At 44.0% G+C, this 19,510-nt stretch overlaps 1 protein-coding gene across 6 annotated transcripts in view; it reads right to left on the reverse strand.

Moving 5' to 3' along the window:
• The window catches only part of PDE10A (phosphodiesterase 10A), a 605,914-nt gene that overhangs the window by 19,536 nt on the left and 566,868 nt on the right, over positions 1 to 19,510 (reverse strand). For all 6 annotated transcript variants that reach the window (XM_078447559.2, XM_078447557.2, XM_078447556.2 and 3 more), the window contains 2 exons: positions 16,268 to 16,423; positions 10,164 to 10,336 (listed from right to left, as the gene is read on the reverse strand). In XM_078447559.2, the coding sequence (XP_078303685.1) occupies positions 10,164 to 10,336; positions 16,268 to 16,423 (329 nt within the window). The remainder of the gene's footprint in view (positions 1 to 10,163; positions 10,337 to 16,267; positions 16,424 to 19,510) is intronic.

Genomic DNA, 19,510 nt, shown 5'->3' on the forward strand with positions numbered 1-19,510 from the left:
AGTAGTCTTTTCAACAAAGGGTGTTGGAAAAACTGGACATCCACTTGCAAAAAAAAAAAAAGAAAAAAGAATCTAGACACAGACCTTAAACTCTTCACCAAAAATTGACTTAAAATGGATCATAGACGTAAGTGTAAAATACAAACCCAAAATACTCCTATACGGATACCAAAGAATAATCTGCTACTATCTTGAAGCTCTCTTCTGCTGCTGGCATTACACTTTGTAAACACCTGGTACTCAGTAAGTGTTGGCATCCAGATGGAAACGCTGATGTCAACCACTGTGCCTGAAAGTACTGCATGCCTAGCCCTTGAGGACTGGCTGATGGGGAGTTCTCCCAGCTTCTGACTCCTGGTTGTGCTGCACAAGCCCCTGGCCGAGCCTCCACCCCCATGCGGCATCAGTTGATCTCCTGTCCTCTACAGCAGAGCTTGTTTTTTTTTTCTTGCTGTACCCTCCCCCCATTCTGCGACTTCCTCCATGCTGTCCGTCTGTCTTTCTGCTGCTGCAAGCGTTTGCTCTGGCCTAGAAACACCGAGAACAGAAAACTATTCAGTTCTAGGCACGTGTACAAATTCTTCACCTTCCCAATAGCCTGGCCAGTTTCTTCTTACCAGGACACAGTTGAGTCTCCGTCTCAGGATTTCTTGAGATTGGCGAGCTGAAGGCTCTTGCTCTTCTCTCAATGGCACCGGCCAGCTCTGATGACGTCCTCACTGAAGGGGCAGGCAACCATGGGATTCCAAGGGCTCCAAGGAACAGAAATGGAACAGAAAGAAGAAGGCCTCTTCTGGTGAAGCTCAAAGGCTCCCACCCTGCATACGGGCCCATGTGCCCGCATGTGCCCAGCTTGAGTCAGGACGCTAAGCTCACCTTGCCCCATTGGTTTGGGTGTTAGTTCATGGCAGCTCTGATTACAGACAAGATCAAACCATACAGTTTTTGATTCCATGTAATGCTATAATGAAAATGAGCTTAAAACTGCTTTGTACTATGGTCATTATGACTCTCTTACCTTCCCTTCTCCATGAAACCTTTCATGAGTCATGGCTGGAGAATCTCAGTATACCCCACTGTCCCAAGAAGCCGAAAGGTACGATTCCTGGGGTTTCTTTCCCCAGCAATGAACCCAGTCCTCCTTGCAGGACTGTTATTCTTGATCCAAGGTTAGAACATCCGGTAGGCCATGGCCTGGTAGGAGACGTTCCCTTACCTAATTGCTACCTATCCAAGAAGGAAGACAGGTGTCTGGTGTAAATTTACCTGGGTGGGGATGAGACAGGACAAGGCAGCCAAACAGGCCCAAAAGGTGGCTGTCCCCTACCCAGGAAGCTTCGGGGAAGTCTCCAGGCTTGGCCAGGGTCTTCCCTCCCCAAACTCAAATAGGCCTCTGTATTCGTCTGTCAGGGTTGCTGCAACAAAGCACCACAGACTTGGTGGCTGAAACAACACAGCACTGTCTCACAGTTCTGGAGGCCAGAAGTCCAAGATCAAGATGTCTGCAAGGTGGGCTCCTTGTGGGGACCATGAGGGAAGGATCTGTTCCAGACCGCTCTTCTTGACTTGCAGGTGGCCATCTTCTCCCTGTGTCTTCACACGGTCTTCCGCCACGTCTGTATCTCAAGTTCTTCTTCTAAAGATCTCAGTCATACAGGATTAAGATCCACCTCTATGGCCTCATTTTGTCTACCTCTTTCAAGACTGTACCTTCAAATGCTGCCACATTCTGGGAATCAGGATTTCAACACAGGAGTTTTTTTGGGGGGAGGGGGGTGGGGCGGGGGACACAATTCAGCCCATGGCAGTACCTAGAACAAAATTTTATTTTGAGGATGTTCCTGGTCTGGAGCTGAGCTGGGCCAATGTGGATGGCTGTTCCCGTCTCAATCTCTCTCAACCTTCCCATTCCCTCAGATGAAGTCCAACATCCCTTTGTCTCTCTATAGAACCTGCATTGGGCAGAAGTAGGGCAAGTGGCTGTCTTGTTCTTTGTCGCATATCCAGCACCTGGTCCAGGCTTGGCACATTCACATGGTGTGGCTTGACTTTTGACTTCCTTAAAGGTTGCTTTGAAAATTATAAGTTCTTAACATGATAAAGTCCAATCTATCATTTGAAGGTTAGTGTTTTTGTCTTGTTTCTTCCAGCTTCATTGAGATATGATTGACAACTAAAAGTTGTATATATTTAGGTTGTACAACATGGTGATTTGATACACGTATATACTGTGAAATGATTACCACAATCAAATTAATTAACACATCCTTCAGCACAGTTACGTTTGTGTGTATGATAAGAACACTTAAGATCTACTCTCTTAGCAAAATTACAAGTATAAAATACAGTATTATTAACTAGAATCACCATGCTATACCTTAGATCCCCAGACATTATTCATCTTACAACTGAAAGCATGTACCTTTTGACCAACATCTCTGAAGGTTAGTGCTTTTTGTGTGCCAAGGAATCTCTGCCTACCCAAGGTCATGAAGGCTTTTTCTTATGTTTTATTCTAGAGATTTTATAAGTTTAGCTTTTACATTTAAGTCTATCATCCAACTGAAAACTCCGTAAACTCAAGAGCCATTTGTTGAAAAGACTATCTGTTCCTCCATTGAATTATTGAAAATAATTCAGTTATCAGTTGAAAATCAACTGGCTACATAGTATGCCTTCTGTAACCTGTTCCCTGTTCCACCAATTTATTTGTCTACCCTAACACCAATATACACTGTCTTGATTCCTAGTACTTTATAGTAAACCTTGAAAGCAGGTAGTGTTAAGTCCTCCATTTGGGCTTTTGCTTTGTCAAAGCTGTCTGGACTCTTCTAGACCTTCTGTATTTCTCTCTAAATTTGAGGTGAGCTTGTCAATGTCTACAAAAAAGCCTGATAGGGCTTCAACTGGGATTGGCATTTTTGGAGGAGTATTTGCAGAGAATTGGCATCTTAGCAATACTGACTTTTGCAATTCAAAATCATGACACATCAGTCTAGCCATATAGTGCTCTTTCTCTCAAAACTGTTCTGCATTTTTAGTATAGAGATTTAGATATCATGTTAAATCTATTCAAGTGTTTTTTTTAAATGACATAGCAAGTAAAAGTGTTTTATTAGCTTCAATTTCCAATTGATAGCTATTCGTATATAAAAATAAATGATTTTTTTTAAATGTTGACCATATATCCCTGTAAACTTGCTAAATTCACTTATTAAGTCTAGCAGACTTTTTGGAGATTCCTTACGATTTTATTTTTAGTAGATGATGGCATGTGATTTACAAATAAGGACAGATTTATTTTTTCCCTTCAACTCTTATGCCTTTAATTCCTTTTCTCACTGTAATGCACTGGCTAGTACTCCCAGCTCAAAGTAGACTAGAAGTGATCATGGTGGGCATCCTTCATTTGCTTCTAGACTTGAGGAAAAAACCCTTATATACCACTATCATCATACTGGGTGTAGTGTTTTGAAGACGCTCTTTAAGAAATGAAATAAGATCCCTTATATTCCTCGTTTGCTTAGATATTCCCCCCATTAATAAGGGTTTTTGTCAAATGCTTTTTCTACAATCTTTTGAAATGATCATATAGTTTCTTCTTTATTTTGAATATTCCTGTGAATTATATTAGCAAATGCTATTCCTGAGATAAAAGCCACTTGTTATGTTATGTTTTTTGTGACTGAATTTGTTAGACTTTGTTATAAATTTTACATCTATGTCTATGAAGAATATTGATCTTTAATTTACTATTTTTTTTTCCTTTCTTTCAATGTTTATTTATTTTTGAGAGAGAGTGTTAGCAGGGGAGGGCAGGGAGAGAGACACAAATCTGAAAGAGACTCCAGGCTCTAAGCTGTCAGCGCAGAGCCTGACGCAGGGCTAGAACTCAGGAATGGCGAGATCATGACCTCAGCCGAAGTCAGAAGCTTAACCGACTGAGCCACCCAGGCGCCCCTTTGATTTTTCTGTAATGTGCTTGTCAGATGTTGGTTTCAGGATTATGCAGGCTTCATAAAATAAGGTGGTTACAATTCCCTTCTTCATAAACATTTTGTATTAGATTGATATTCTTTCTTCCATAAATGTTTGACAGAATTCACAAGTGAAACCATGAGAGAGCCACAGAGATTGTGGTCCCAAATCTGGATTCGTATTTCCCTATATCCTTAGTGAACTATGGACCAAGGTCAAAACAGAAACAGAAACCACCCTAAAAATGCTTAAAGGCACGTATCCATAAGTTTAGAGTGATCCATGAAGAATTTAATTGGCTGTTAGAGTAACAATTATCTTCAGAGAAAGAGAACAGAATCCAGAAAGATAACACAGCATATTATCCACAATGCAGTAAATAAATCTTTGAAAAAATTAGAAAATGTACTCCATGATCTGGAGAAAAAAATAGTCAACAAAAAAGGTTCATAGAAAACTCAGATGGTGAAAGTGTGAAGAATTTGTAAATAACTGATATGTCAAAGAATCTTCAGAAAAATATGTATTTGAGTACAAAGGGTGAAGAGATAAGGAATTTTCAGAGACACATAAAAGCTACAAAAATAACCCAGAAGAAATCTCAGAACTGAAAAGCCCACCATATAAGCTAAGTAAACTAAAATACACCACTGGATGGAGTTAACAACAGACTGGGAAGAACACTGGAAAGGATCAGTGGAATTAAAGACACAGACCAACCAATTAACCCAAACGGAGGGACAGAGAAGAGAACGACTGAAACCACAACGCAGAGTTTTAGCAGCCTCTAAGATGGCATGAAGCGATGTCTCACATGCATAATTGGAGCTGCAGGGAAAAAAGTGATAAATGGGGCAGAAAAAATATTTGAAGAAAAATAACGGTGGAAAGTCGTCTACATGTCACTGAAATCGGCAGCCCACAGTCCCAGACGGCTCAGCGGAAGGACCTCAAGCAGGACCAGGAGCCAGAGGAAATCTTAAGAGCAGCCAGAATAAAAAGACACGTTATATATATAGAAGAATAACCATTAGAATGACCACTGACTTCTCATCAGGAAAAAAAAAAAATGAAGGCCAGGAGACAACTGAACATTTTTAAAACGCTAAAAGAAAATCTGTCAACTTAGAATTGTAAGTCCTGCAAAAATCTCTGAAAAGTAAAGCCAAAATAAAGGTTTTTTTCAGATAAACAAAGGCCGAAAGAAACTGCTGTCAACACATACTTTAAGAAATGTTAAAGGAAGTTCTCTAGACTAAAACAAGATGATACCAGATAGAAATCTGGAACTGCTCAAATAAATGCAAAGCACTGGAAACAGTGTGTGTGTGTGTGTGTGTGTGTGTGTGTGTGTGTGTGTGTATATGGGAAAATATGTATGACAGATTTTTTTCTTTCTTTTTAACTCTTTAATAACCAATTGACTATTTAATTGAAAATGTTAGCAACCTATCTGGGATACAGAACTAATGTATCAGTATAATACTTAGCAACAGCATAAAAGACAAAAAGGGGTGCAAGTGGGTTGTTTTTTAAGGTTTTTACATTATACAGAAATGGAATGATAGAAATTCAAAGACCCTGATAAAAATGAAGACTGTAAATTCAAGAGCAACCACTTAAAACATAAAGAGGTGTAACGATAAAAGCCAGTTAGAAGGGGCACCTGGGTGGCTCAGTCAGTTAAGCGTCCGACTTCGGCTCAGGTCATGATCTTGAGGTTCATGGGTTCGAGCCCCACGTCGGGCTCTGTGCTGACGGCTCAGACTGCAGCCTGCTTCGGATTCTGTGTCTCCCCCTCTCCCTGCCCCTCCCATGCTCATGCTCTGTCTCTCTTTGTCCCTCAATAGTAAATAAACGTTAAACTCAAGGCAGCTAACTCAAGGCAGGAGAGGAGGGACAAAGAACAAAGTGTTAAAGAGAAAACAAGCAAGGTAATGAGACAACCACACACACAGTAACTTTAAATGCAGACAGACTGAACGGTCCATTGTGAAGTTAGTAATTTCGGGCCTCAACTACTGCTGGGAACAAGACACACTGTAAATAATGAGACAGGGAGGATGACAGTAGAGGGGCGGAAAAGAATAAAACAGTTAGCATACAGAAGCTGGGGTGGCTCGTAACACAGAAGACATCAAAGCAAGAAGTGTTACAGACAAAAAGAGAACTGATTTCACCCTGATAAGAGGGCAAATCACCAAGAACACACAACAAACATAAATGTGTCAGCACCTAATAAAGTTTCTAAACACATGACGTGAAATTGAGAAATATACAGACATTCATAACTTTATGTAGACTGGAAGTTGTATTTCCAGTTAAAAATGGGGGAAGAAACATTCATAGCTGATAAAAATCTGTAGAACGACTGTATAAATTTTACCAAGAAACCGACAGGACCTGTGTAGACAAACTATAAAACGTGGTCAGTATTAAAGACTCATGCCAATGTCTTTGAAGACAATATACTTACATTTATAAACACAGCCACAATCAAAATGCCAACGTGGATATTTTTAACTGACAGCAGGATATGTTTTTCTTTCTAAGTATTCACAATGAGGGGGATAAAAGTCATGATGTCTATAATTTACATTCAAGTGGCACATTGCAAAAGAAAGGTAAAAATATATGGTAAAATGTCAACAAGTTTTGAATGCAGGAAGTGGGTATAAATTGCAGACTTTGAATATAATTTCTACTTCTTTGCAAGTCTGCAAATTTTTTAATAAAAATGTTAAAAATGCATTTATTAACTAACAATTTCCATAAAGTTTTTGGAAGGTAAATGGAAAATGAAGATTATCTTACCGGGTATGTATGATAAATTTCAACATAGTTACAGTAATCAAAACAGTATGATCACAGTTGAGGATTAGATAATTAGCATTTAAATGATTTAATGAATCCAAACAATTATTCAAGTTTATATGAGAACTTCAACCAGTGGAAGAATGAATTAATTAAACGGTATTGATTCAACCCACCAGGAATAAATAAAAGACATAACTTCAGAAGAACTAAGATCTAACTATGAAAGTCAAAATTATAAAAATATATGAATAGAATTTTAAGTACTATTTATATTACTGTGAGGACAGGGGAGGCCATTTTAAGCAAGACAGAAAACCAGATTTGATAAAAACAAATGAAAGATTTGGCCTCATGAAATTAAATTTCTTTATGGTCAGAAGAATTTCCAAATAGAATTTTTGAAAATCACCTAAAGAAAATGTTCGTGACATAGAGAAACTTTTAGTATCCTTAATAATATATACAATGCAAACTGATTTATAAAAAAGTAAGCAATTCAACAAAAAATACAAAAGTTCTGAGCACACACATACATAGAAGTAGGAACAATAAATAGTCAACAAAAAATGAAATGATCTTTAATGCAGTGTGCTATCAGAAAATGGCATTATTTAATGAGCAACAGTTTTCACCCATATGTTAGGACGAGTGTGAATTTCTGTAATCCTTTTAGAAAATGTATTATGTTCATAAATTTCTAGCACCATGCACTGCACAACACATATTTTTAAAGGACCACTAGGTCGGGGCGCCTGGGTGGCTCAGTCGGTTAGGCGGCCGACTTTGGCTCAGGTCATGATCTTGCAGTCCGTGGGTTCGAGCCCCGCGTCGGGCTCTGTGCTGACAGCTCAGAGCCTGGAGCCTGTTTTGGATTCTGTGTCTCCCTCTCTCTGACCCTCCCCCGTTCATGCTCTGTCTCTCTCTGTCTCAAAAATTAATAAACGTTAAAAATTTTTTTTTGAAAATAAATAAATAAATAAATAAAGGACCACTAGGTAACACTAACTAAGCAAGTTTATTGCAGCTTTATTTGTACTGCAAATCTAGAAATGTCTAACCATCAATATAGGGAAAGGTTTAACAAGCCTTTATGTAGTACTCTATACTACAAGATGTTACATATATTTGTGTGTATGTGTATATGTATATATACATATGTGTATACATATATATACATATATACATATGTATATACATACACACACACACACACACACACACACACACAGGTGCCTGGGATGATATGCCCAATAGACTGTTGGCATGGAGTGCAGAACAGAATATTCTTCTTCTAGCAAACCATAAGAGACTCTTAACTATAGAGAACAAACTGAGGGTTGGTGGAAGAATGGGCTAAATGGGTGATGGGCAGGGTCCCCTGGGTGGCTCAGTCGGTTGGGCATCTGACTTCGGCTCAGGTCATGATCTCGCGGTTTGTGAGTTCGAGCCCCGCGTCGGGCTCTGTGCCAACAGCTCGGAGCCCGGAGCCTGCTTCGGATTCTGTGTCTCCCTCTCTCTGCTCCTCCCCCACTCATGCTCTCTCTCGATCACACTATGTTAACTAACTAGAATTTAAATAAAAATTTGAAGAGAAATACAAAGAACATTCTTCTTATATATGCTTCTGCCCTTGTTGAACTGTTAAGGCAAACATGCATTACCTTTAAAATTATTAACTGCCCCCAAATTATTTAATCTTCTACAACTAGACAGTATACACCACTAAGACACACACATATGCATTAAGCACCAAATATAATATTTGCAATTAGATTTTTTAATTTACTATTTTATAATACTTGTTATTGTAACCATTTTGCTAAAAATATATACAAGAAACTTGGTATTAATTACACGGTTCTTACTTATAACCTAAAAAAAAGACGTACGCACATGGGTTTGGGTAAGCCGAAGGCTACTTTCCTGCAGGGTAGTATTTTTCCCCATCTTTTCACCGCTGTAAGAAAGAACTGTGAACAAACACCTGTTCCTACAAGAGCTGCACACAAAGCCCGTTGCAGGTTCAGAGACACGATCATTATAGATCGCGGGGTCCCTTGGGCTGCAGGCGGAAGATGTTTGTGCTGGGAAGAACCTTTGTGGCCCTTCATGACACACTGATCCCTTCCATGATGCCGGGAGGGCCCTGACAGTGTGTTCAGACTGCCTGAGGGGAAAATAAGATGTCTCTGTTTTCTTGAAACAAGGTTCCCCAGATTGTGTAAGTTTCAGGCTCCACAAAATCCGGATCTGCCTGTTCGAAGGCGGACTGAACCACCCACAAGTGTGGCTTACCCAAAGGAATGGACAGCATTATATCCTGTGTATATAATATTCTTGAAGAGGGCAACTTTCATCCATAGTCATTAGTAGACTTCGTGTTTTGTGTTTGTGGTACCTGAGTGGATGGCTTCTAAAACCCTTCAGACTCCTCCAGAAAGAAATGTTCCGATCAGTCCTTAATGCATCGTGGAGGAAGAACGAAAGCACCCAGACAAAGAGAATACAGACCCAAGTTCAGCAGGACTAGAACAGATCGCTAAGTGGACGTCCACAAATCTAAGATAAACACGGCATCACTTAAGATGGCCTTGGTCACACACGGAAACGGCAAAGGGAAAGTCTTAGCAAGAAAAGCTGGCGGTCACACCTCCCAAGTGACAAGCAGGAAGGTTAGCCAGCGGACCGAGGTCTAACGTACAGACGGTGGCCAGCTTCACAGTGAACACACGTCAGGTATTTCTGAATCCACCGGGCAAGAGACACCTTCTCAGAAAAAATAATTTCCGACTAATTTCGCTTGCTGCATTAGAGCATTTTCAGTAATCTAACCCCTCTTGTGACTCCATGTCCGAAATGCGCTTCTGGATTGCCACTCGGCTTCCCAAATGATCTGACCACACCGAATGCCCATATTCTGATGCCGGTAACTAGAATACACGTTTGTAGATCAGTAAAACGGAATCCCGGTTTTATACGTCAATTACATTGGCTTGGCCAAGATGATCTGGTTTCTGAAAAATGAATCCATTTTCATCTGAGTTTGAATCTGTGAAGCCCAAGACTAAAAACCCTGGACCGAAATAAATTCAAGGAGAGGCCTCTTGGCAAGCACCCGTTCCTGGGTGAGCAGTTGAAATCGCAATTCATATTTTAATTATCCCCACCGTGGACTCAGCAATTGCGTCAGACAAGGAAATATGCAAAGTCAGCATAAAGTGCACGTGACCCAAAAAGAAAATACACAATTTCTTTTACATTTCTGCTTTCAAATACAAACGTATACTAAACTGCATTTCTGTTTTTTAGGATACCCTCATTCCAGGTAATATTTCCTAGGCTTCTAAACTTTGAAAAATTATTTTTACCTATGTGATTGATTATTAAGGTTTAGCGATCCGGTCTGGTACATCTCCTCCAGCTGCTTCCTGTTTCCAAAGTACAAAGCAAGGTCTGTGGCAATGATGGCTTTACGGATGATCTCAAGCACCTGTTCGTATTCACTGGAGCTGAGGGTGGAGAAGATATTGTGCCCTTCCAGCTATGGAAAAAACACAAAGAAACACCACCAATAGGATGCACAAGCTCTCATCTCACGACACGTCCCCGTCCCGTCACTTGAAACAACACAGTTTGGCCAATGGCATCTGGCACACAAATGACACGTTTGGGGGAAACAAAAGAACAGTTTGTAATGATCAAGGAAATCAACGTTGCGGTTTCTCTTTAGGCTACAAAACCCAAGCTACCGCGTAAATGCATCCTTTAACGACCGTAACATCATTCGCTACCACAAAATCCCAGGGATTCGAATACATACCTTGGTGTTGGATATTTCTAGTAAGTAATTCAAGGACTAGAAAATGCATTTAAGTAAGAGACATTTCTTCTTAAACGAATGCAAGCCTTTGGTCATTTTTTATATTATACTGGAAATTAATGGGCTTAAAAAGTCACGTGTATCTTCGTCCACTTCAAGTCTAATGAACAGTAAACATTTTCCATAGCCTAAAACAAAATGTCCCACAACCTCAAAATAGTTAAGTGAGGCATATTAAAGTTTCTCTCTACAGGCAACAACACTTTCACATAAAGCACACGTCACTGAGGTGCAGACGCTGGGGCCCAACCTCTCTTCTGTTCTCATGGGAGGTGGGACGGCAGACCGTCAGTGTAGACAAGACCCAAACGTGGGTCATTGGGACTCTATTTCCTCAGAAGCATCCTTTTGCTTATGAAATCTCTTAAAAACTTTCGGGGCGCCTGGGTGGCGCAGTCGGTTAAGCGTCCGACTTCAGCCAGGTCACGATCTCGCGGTCCGTGAGTTCGAGCCCCACGTCAGGCTCTGGGCTGATGGCTTGGAGCCTGGAGCCTGTTTCCGATTCTGTGTCTCCCTCTCTCTCTGCCCCTCCCCCGTTCATGCTCTGTCTCTCTGTGTCCCAAAAATAAATTAAAAACGTTGAAAAAAAAATAAATAAATAAATAAAAAAAACTTTTTATAATAACTTCTTCCTCTGAGGATTATAAGCCTTTATGGGTAATTGAGATAAAAATGGGCCAATTTGTTCAAACAAGAAAGACTGAAATAATAAAGACGCATTCAACTGTGGGCTCATCAATTACTGCTCAATTATTCATGATGAGCCAACACAATCTTACTGTAATCGATGGTTAATTGCTTTCACTTGTTTTAAGCTATCTTTATTGGCTGATACAATACATTAAAAACTTGAAATTATGAAAGTGTACTTTTTTACAAAGTCAGACATCTCACTGAAACATTGTCACCTTCCCACTATGCTGAAACAAGGCTGTACATGCACCACTCGTTTTCTTGTTCTTTTCAAGTTTATTGATTTATTTTGATAGAGAGGGAGACAGAAAGAGAGAGAGAAAGAGAGAGAGCGCATCTCAAGCAGGCTCTGTGCTGACTTGGGGTCTCGATCCCACGACCCTGGGATCATGACCTGAGCCGAAGTCAAGAGTCGGATGCTCTGCCGACTGAGGCACCCAGGCGCCCCAGACTTGGGTATCTTCTAGACAATAACGATAGGAAGGCCTGACGTCTGCGGAACGTTTTAAATTGAGAAGGCGTTTTCATACGTGTGATTTCACTCTCAAGTCATAAAACTGCGCGACTCTTTGACGTCTGGCTGAGCTGAAGTATCTGCTGAAACAGCACAAGCCTCTTCTGTGACCACAGAGCAACGGCAGAGTTTCACATCAACCGGCCGCGTCGGCGATTTGAGCCGCACGATCTCACCGGCGGGCGCCTTCGCGGACGCTCAACGGAGCCAAAGGGTGCACGTGACGGCAGGCAGGGCCTCGGCACAAGGAAGAGCCGCCAGCCCCGTCGGCCACCACGGGGAGGGGACTCGGGCTCTGGGAAGGCGGACGAACTCCGCTAGCCGTTAAGCCCCGTCCCACGTCCACTCGCCGAAATCTCAGGGCAGGAGGCTAAAGACCCCGCTCTGCCTGCTGCTAGGAAGCCTGCTTTGCTCTCATCTGCCCCTAATTCCAGCGAGGCGGCTGGGCTGCTTCAATACTTTGTCACCCGCGCTGCCCAGCCATTACCACGTATCAGGCTGGTGTGGGTCCTTGGAACACGTGCACCACTGTCAGGCTGTCTGAGGGGGAATCACACGCGACACGCATGTAATGCTTCATTCTATCAGCAGCGGACCATTACGTGATGACGTCTAAACATATTCTACCACACAGTTGATAAAACGGGGACCTCTTAGCCTGGGTTCCAGAAATCCTCTCAGGGACCACAAAGTTGTGAACTCACTGCATATATATATATATATATATATACATATATATATATATATATATATATATATAAAATAAATAAATAAATAAATATATATCACATCCAGCACATGATATATTGTATATTACATATGATATTATATATATCATATCATATGCTGAACATGTCCTTCGTAAGCACAGTATTTCATCAGATTCTCAAAAGTGTAAATATCCATGATCTGTGGCAGAGGGAGACCCATTTTAAAGGATCTGTATATTTGTTGGCGACTTCAGTTTATTATGTCTTTGACTACTTTTTGATATTAAAGGGAATTCGGTGGAAAAGCTCAGGAGAGGATCTTTACAATGAAAAGTAGTAACTAGGATCCTTTTAGTTCCTCCTTCAATATTTTGCAAGAGCAAAGGCAATAAATGAACACACAAACAGTAAGTGGCCCCTTCCCTTCAAGAGGATCCAGTCTATACTCTTCAGCACGTTCTTTTCTTCCAAAGCACAGAAAATAAGGACACACAGTAACCATACACAGCAGAGAAACAGCTTGAAATCTTTTAAGAGCTCTAATTTCCCATCAGTGAGCATGATGAAACCCCATTACTGCTTTTACGTATCAACTGGTAAGTTTCCCATAATCTCCCAGGTTACAGTGTCAGAAGTTTATTTTCTGCTAATTCAAGCCAGTTCGCCCCATTTTGCATCAACCAGGCGTAAGATCACCAGCATTTTACACGCAGAAATGACTCGGGTGCGATGCCTGGGCGCTGCTCCTTACCGGCCGTGTCGTTCCCACCACGAAATGAACGTACGTGGGCACTCATCTGGCAGGTACTCAGCCCGCAGTGTCTCCCCGGGTGTGAGGGTACTTGCAGCGTACTTAGTACCTGCTCTAGCCGTGGCCCTAAACGAGGGAAGTGCGCCCTTGGAGGAGTTCACAGTGTAGTGGGAGAGAGGCAGAGAAGCACGTCGGGAGACAGGTGCAGCCAAGGGCTCCAGGAGAGCAAGGGCAGGGACACGGATTCTGAGGGACTGGGAGTCGCACGTGTGCAGGGAGCAGCGTGCGACCACACGTGTTCGGTGGGAGCCACACAATTTCCGTGCTGCTCAAGCGCATCGTCTCCACAGAGAAACGGTGACAGGGGGACAGAGTTCCAACAGAGGCCTCATGTCAGAACTGAAATAATCATGGGAAGGTAGTTAGCAGGGTCACGACAGGAGGAGGCCTGTTTTAGGATAATCACTGGCTACAACACGGGCAGCAGGTAGGGTAGGACGGGAGCAGGTGGGCATACTCACCCATCTGTCCTCAGTAGGCTTTCACAGATTATTATTAATCATAAATCGTTCCCCCCAAAGCCCTGTGCTGCTTAGCTCTATCAAAGAGATTCCTCAGGGAAGGCCTGGGAGCTCAGGTTTCAATACCCCATGCCCACCAAGCGAGCTCACCCCCCAGCCATGCGGCCCGGGTGGGTGCGAGTCTCGCCACAGGAAGCCACAGGCCGAATCCTTCGGGGGACGTGAGATGAACACAGCCCGCGGCGTTGAGCATTCACGACCGCCACAGCTTGATGTGCATCCTGGTATCTGATCACCTACCGTATCAAACCACGTGCTAGGACTGTAATTAAGAACTCAGGGTTTGGGGTCAAACAATTCTAGTTTGTAATCCTGGTCCGTCACTTACTAGCTGTATGATAACGGACAAGTTACTTAACCTCTTCGATGTATATTACTCTCATCTGTAAAATGGAAATAAATGGTAATAAAAATCAACGTGCTAATATGCGCACAATTCTGAAGTTTCTGATTTATTTGTTTATGTATACTAAGTATTAAGTAATAACTATCAGAGTATTTATACTGAATGCCTGATGAGTGATTGAATGATTACTCTGACGATGGTGGTGACGAAAAGGACCAAATCCCCAGTATGACTTCTGCAGTCAGAGCAGAGGGGGTAGTAAGGACACTCGGCAAATACACACCTACGCCCACAGCTCAGTTTGGTAGCCAAAGATCACGTCTATCCATTCAGAAAGCATCCACAGAAAAGGACAGATTTAAGCTGGCCTCTGTACCATTATATACCAAATTATTTATCTTCTGTCGGGCCATGTTGACAGGGGAAGGATAGTTCCAGATCCACAGTCATTGGGTAGCCATGGTGATAAAGATCTGTGGAGATCAGGACAGCGGCAGGCAAAACCTTCCATAATCTTTTATACAGATAAACAGAGGCATCACAGACGTCCATGCAATCTAACAATACATTACTGTCTCATAGTTTAGTGACTGGAACCTGGAATTTTTACTGTTCCTCTCGGATATCACCTTAAATCGGTCAAGTCTGGAGCGGTCTTGACAAAACATAAAACTGGCCGGCCTTGGTGACGGGACGTTGGGGGCGAGGGGAATAATGACTCCAAGGTCATCCCCCTGTGGTGGCTGGGTGGTGGAGGCCGCCCCCATTTTGGTCACATCGGACGCTGAGTTGAGGTGTCTGGAGATAGAAGTCTCCCTGCGCCCTGGTCTGAGACGCTGGTGTGACAGCCACAGCCTATCGGTGACCACGGGGACCCCAGAGAGAAGGCAGGGGGAGCAGGGAGAATGGCAGTGTGAGGGCAGAGCTCTGGACGCGGACCTCCCTCAGTCCACACCGCGAGCTCCAGTGGGGGGTGGGGGGGCCAACTTGTCTTTGTTGTTACTACAACCCCTGGGCCTAAAATGGGTGTTGGCAGCTGGGAGGAGCTCAATGAATATGTTTGCTATCAAAATGGAATTCAAGGGGCGCCTGGGTGGCGCAGTCGGTTAAGCGTCCGACTTCAGCCAGGTCACGATCTCGCGGTCTGTGAGTTCGAGCCCCGCGTCAGGCTCTGGGCTGATGGCTCGGAGCCTGGAGCCTGTTTCCGATTCTGTGTCTCCCTCTCTCTCTGCCCCTCCCCCGTTCATGCTCTGTCTCTCTCTGTCCCAAAAATAAAAATTAAAAAAAAAAACGTTGAAAAAAAAAATAAAAAAAAAATAAAAAAAAATGGAATTCAAGGGGGCAGTTAGATGGGTCTGAGGAGAACTACTCAGAGAAGTATCCTAAGCATAAAATGTCAAATCAGCAGAGAGTACGGTAATTTCCAGAAAAGGAAGGAAGCCTTTCCTGAACAGAGACAGGGCCATCTGTTTATGACCCTGATACGTCTTTCCCTGTCACAACCCCCACGGGAGGTTTTAGGTCATGTCAGGGTATGGATTCGGTGACGCCTGTCCGAGTCTAGGTCAAGTAGCAAGAACACCTTAAGCGCGGCAAGTTGAGAAGAATGAACACAAAAGAACTAGAAGGACTTCCATGCACTTAAACCTGGACCTGCCCAACCCTCCAGGTGTACGTCCAGCATGTCGGGGTTTGAGAATGTGACGATCCGTATAAAGAAATACAACACGCGAAACACACTTTGCCTCAGAGGATCACCTACTTCAAACTCGAACGTGGCCGCAAAACAGATACGTATTCAAAGCCTTCACCGAGGGTTCATGGTCAGAGCGCCCCACAGTTACCTACTGAGGATAGACACACGAGGTTCTGCGGGGACGTACAGCTGCAGCTGTTGAAGGAGGCCCAACCGAAACCCCGCGTTTACTCGGAACCACTAGAACCTCCCGGGAGGGGACCGCGGAGGCCGCGGGCGGGCAGGCGGTGTGAGGTCTCACCTGCAGGATGGACACCGTCTGGGAGAAGTGGTGCTGTTCCATGGTGGACGTAGAGTAGAGGGCGGCCAGGGGGTGATCAAATTTCTGCAGGTAGCTGTTACTGAAGCCCCTGTGGTCCAGGTCGTGACACAGACACGCAATTAGCAGTCCTTTGCGCTTAAAAAAAAAAAAAAAAAAAAATCCAGTGCACAGATGTTCAGGACAAAGCAGCGGATAGGAGGAGATTTACAGCTTATCATTCCTATCGTGGGGACAGAGTCCTGCCATTGAAACAGCCAACATCCTTAGGAATCTCTGAAGTTCCACATGATCTGTCTTCTTTCTTAACCTCTTTCGTTGTTTTTCTGCTTTCGAAATAGACAACTGAATCATTTTTGAGTGTTCCTGCCCAACTCCGGGGAAAAGTCCATGGTGGTTATTATCAAATTAAAGCAAACGTTCCCAAGAATCACAGGGCAAGGAACTCTGTCGGAGGGGACCGTTTCAGCATTTCATTCAAAACCCGTTCCGGGTTAAACTCCAACAATATTATTGTTATTACAAACAAACAAGGAAGAAAAGAAGTAAATCCTATGGCAGGTGAAAAAATGGCCAGCTGTACGGTGAAAGAGAGACCACAGAGCGGGTGCAAGGGGGTGAAGGGTTAATACAGCAAGGCAGGCCACAGAAAGTCCACGCGAGCAGACCTTTGCGGGAGCGAGGGAGAAGCAGGGGGTCCTGGGAGAAGAGCGCAGGGGTGGGTGCGGGGAGCAGGTGGGCCTGTCCCGACAGTCAGAGGGTCAGGAGGGTAGCAGGGCTGCAGGGAGGGGACAGAGAATCCTGGCAGAGAAGGGAGGCGGACCATCTTCTGTGGGAACCAGGGAAGGAAGATAGGGTTTCTGGCAGAGCAGTGGGCGTCCTGCGGCCAAGGGGAGTCAGCGACCAAAAGGGGCGAAACGCTGGGCGCTGACCCTCCATTGGCACGGTGCAGGGCGCTGGTGACCTGGGCCGGAGCGTGTTCAGGGGGTGGGCCGGAGAAGATCGGGGAGAGCACTGGAGCCAGCCGCTGCGGCAGCTGTTCTGTGGGTTTGGGGAAACGGGGAGCTAAGAACTCAGGGGGGAGCCGAGCGGAAAGGCAGGCCGAGGGTGCGTTACGATGGAGGTGACAACGCGGTGCTCCCACACGCGGACCAGACAGTCCAGCAGAGAACGCACGGATGGAGGAGAGGGAGGGAAGAACCACCAGGGCAGGGACGAGGTCAAGTGGCAAGGCCAGCTCTGGACAGGAGCCTGGCGGGTGTTCCGGTGAGTGGGTGGTCACAGCCCACAGAAGGCAGATGCTGGCAGGGAGGAGGGGGTCTGCAGAAACCCCACGAGGTTAGCTGTCCGTGTCCGCCCTGCCCCTTTCGTAGCCTCCCTGGGCACAACGGTTTCTCCTACAACCTAACGAGCAGGGGGGGCCTCCCAGACGCCCCTCGGCTGCCACAGGCTCACTGGACATAGGATAACTGAATTACTTATGTTCTGAGTAGCACTTGGGTTTGGGGTCTTTCGCATATTTTGTGCTGCTGTGTTAGCCAGGATGAATCTGGCAAGAGATTTCAAGGTTTTAAAATCTTGCACGACAGACAAATGGAGAAAAACTACGATGTACCTCTTCTCAATTTTTTTTATGTATTTTATTTTTGTTGACATAATATTCAATAGTTTTATTGAACGTATGCCACAATTAAGCATGTGAAAATAATTCACGAGGTGAGGAGTTACCTTTGTTAATATGCTACTTTAACAAGATCAAATGATCATTTCTAACAGCTCTTTTAGAGATTAAATACCCTTTTTTAAAAAACATATTTAAAATGTTTACACATATTATTTTGGGATTATTTTCAGGCAAAAGGACCTGAGGTTTTGTGAAAACATAATGATGTAATTCTAAAAACAAACTAGGAGCTTAAACGAGAGTTAATTTGTGGCCACTACATTTTCGCACTTATCATAAACTTTGCCACTTTTTCTATGTACATTTCAACGCAACCTGAAAGATGGTTTCTACAGTTGTCAAAATCACAGACTATCCTCTGGCGAAGAAGACAATGAAATTGCTTTCTCTTTTTTTTTAACGTTTGTTTGTTTGTTTATTTAGAGAGACAGAGAACGCATGAGCGGGAAGAGGTGCGGAGAGAGAGGAGAGAGAATCCCAAGCAGGCGCCATGCTGTCAGCGCAGAGCCTAACGAGGGGCTCGATCCCACAACCATGAGATCGTTTCCTGAGCGGAAATCAAGAGTTGGATGCTTAACCCACTGAGCCACCCAGGCATTCCTGAAATTGCTTTCTTAGAAGGAACTGAATGGAAAAAATGCTGCATGTCTCAAAAATATGGCGTTTCATGGAGTGGAAAATCAGCGAAAATCTATACGAAAAAAGAATAAATTTCATTTTCTTGGTAATAAATAAGTTGTTAGGCTAACCAAGATCTACCAAGAGATTAGCAATAAAAAAGCAAAAACGTCAACGCTTTCTCTAAAGTAACACTTTTTCTAAAATGCACTTTCCGAGTCTCCTGCCCAGACTGTGACTCTGGGGTGACGGGACGGGACGCGCACAGGATGGCCCTCAGGAGTGCCGGGCTCTAGTGTGAACGTGCCCGTGAGAGAAGCGCTGTGTCTTCGTCACCGAGCTGACAGCGTCCTGTCGGCATGGCCAACGTGTTCTCTGAAGCAGGGGAGGAGGAGGGCTAGGGAGGAGGGGAGGGGGATTCGAGTCGGGCTTTTGTGCGGGCACCTCCAGGACCACGTGGGGAAAGGACATGCTTGGCGGTCAGCCCGGCTGGGCCCGAGGTGCTCCCATCACGGAGGGGCGGGTGGGGCGGACGACGCAGGGGCCAGCCATCGGTGTAGGAAAGGACCAGGCAGCCCCAAATCTCTTAGTCTGTCCCCGGCTCTGGGTATGTAAAGTCAGGTGGGTCCGTGAAGCATCACAGAGCCCGGCTCCTCACGAGGCAGGAGATCATTTACGTCCTCACTGTTCTTCATGTTCTGGCTTCTGAAATCAGTAGGATTTGCCTACACTACCCAGGGCACAAGGGCAGTGAGAAAAATCTACTTGGTTTGTGTAATAAAGACTTCCAGAAGACTGAAGCTTTAACAGGGAAAAAAAAAACTACAAAACTAGTGTTTCTTCGGGGGGGGGGGGGGGTGGGGAATGTTTTGGTGAAGCTGTAATTTCTGTATCTACCTTTGTGATAGAAAATAATACGAAAA

Source organism: Panthera onca, chromosome B2 (assembly GCF_046562875.1).
Source record: "Panthera onca isolate mPanOnc1 chromosome B2, mPanOnc1 haplotype 2, whole genome shotgun sequence".
Classification (NCBI taxonomy): Eukaryota; Metazoa; Chordata; class Mammalia; order Carnivora; family Felidae; genus Panthera; species Panthera onca.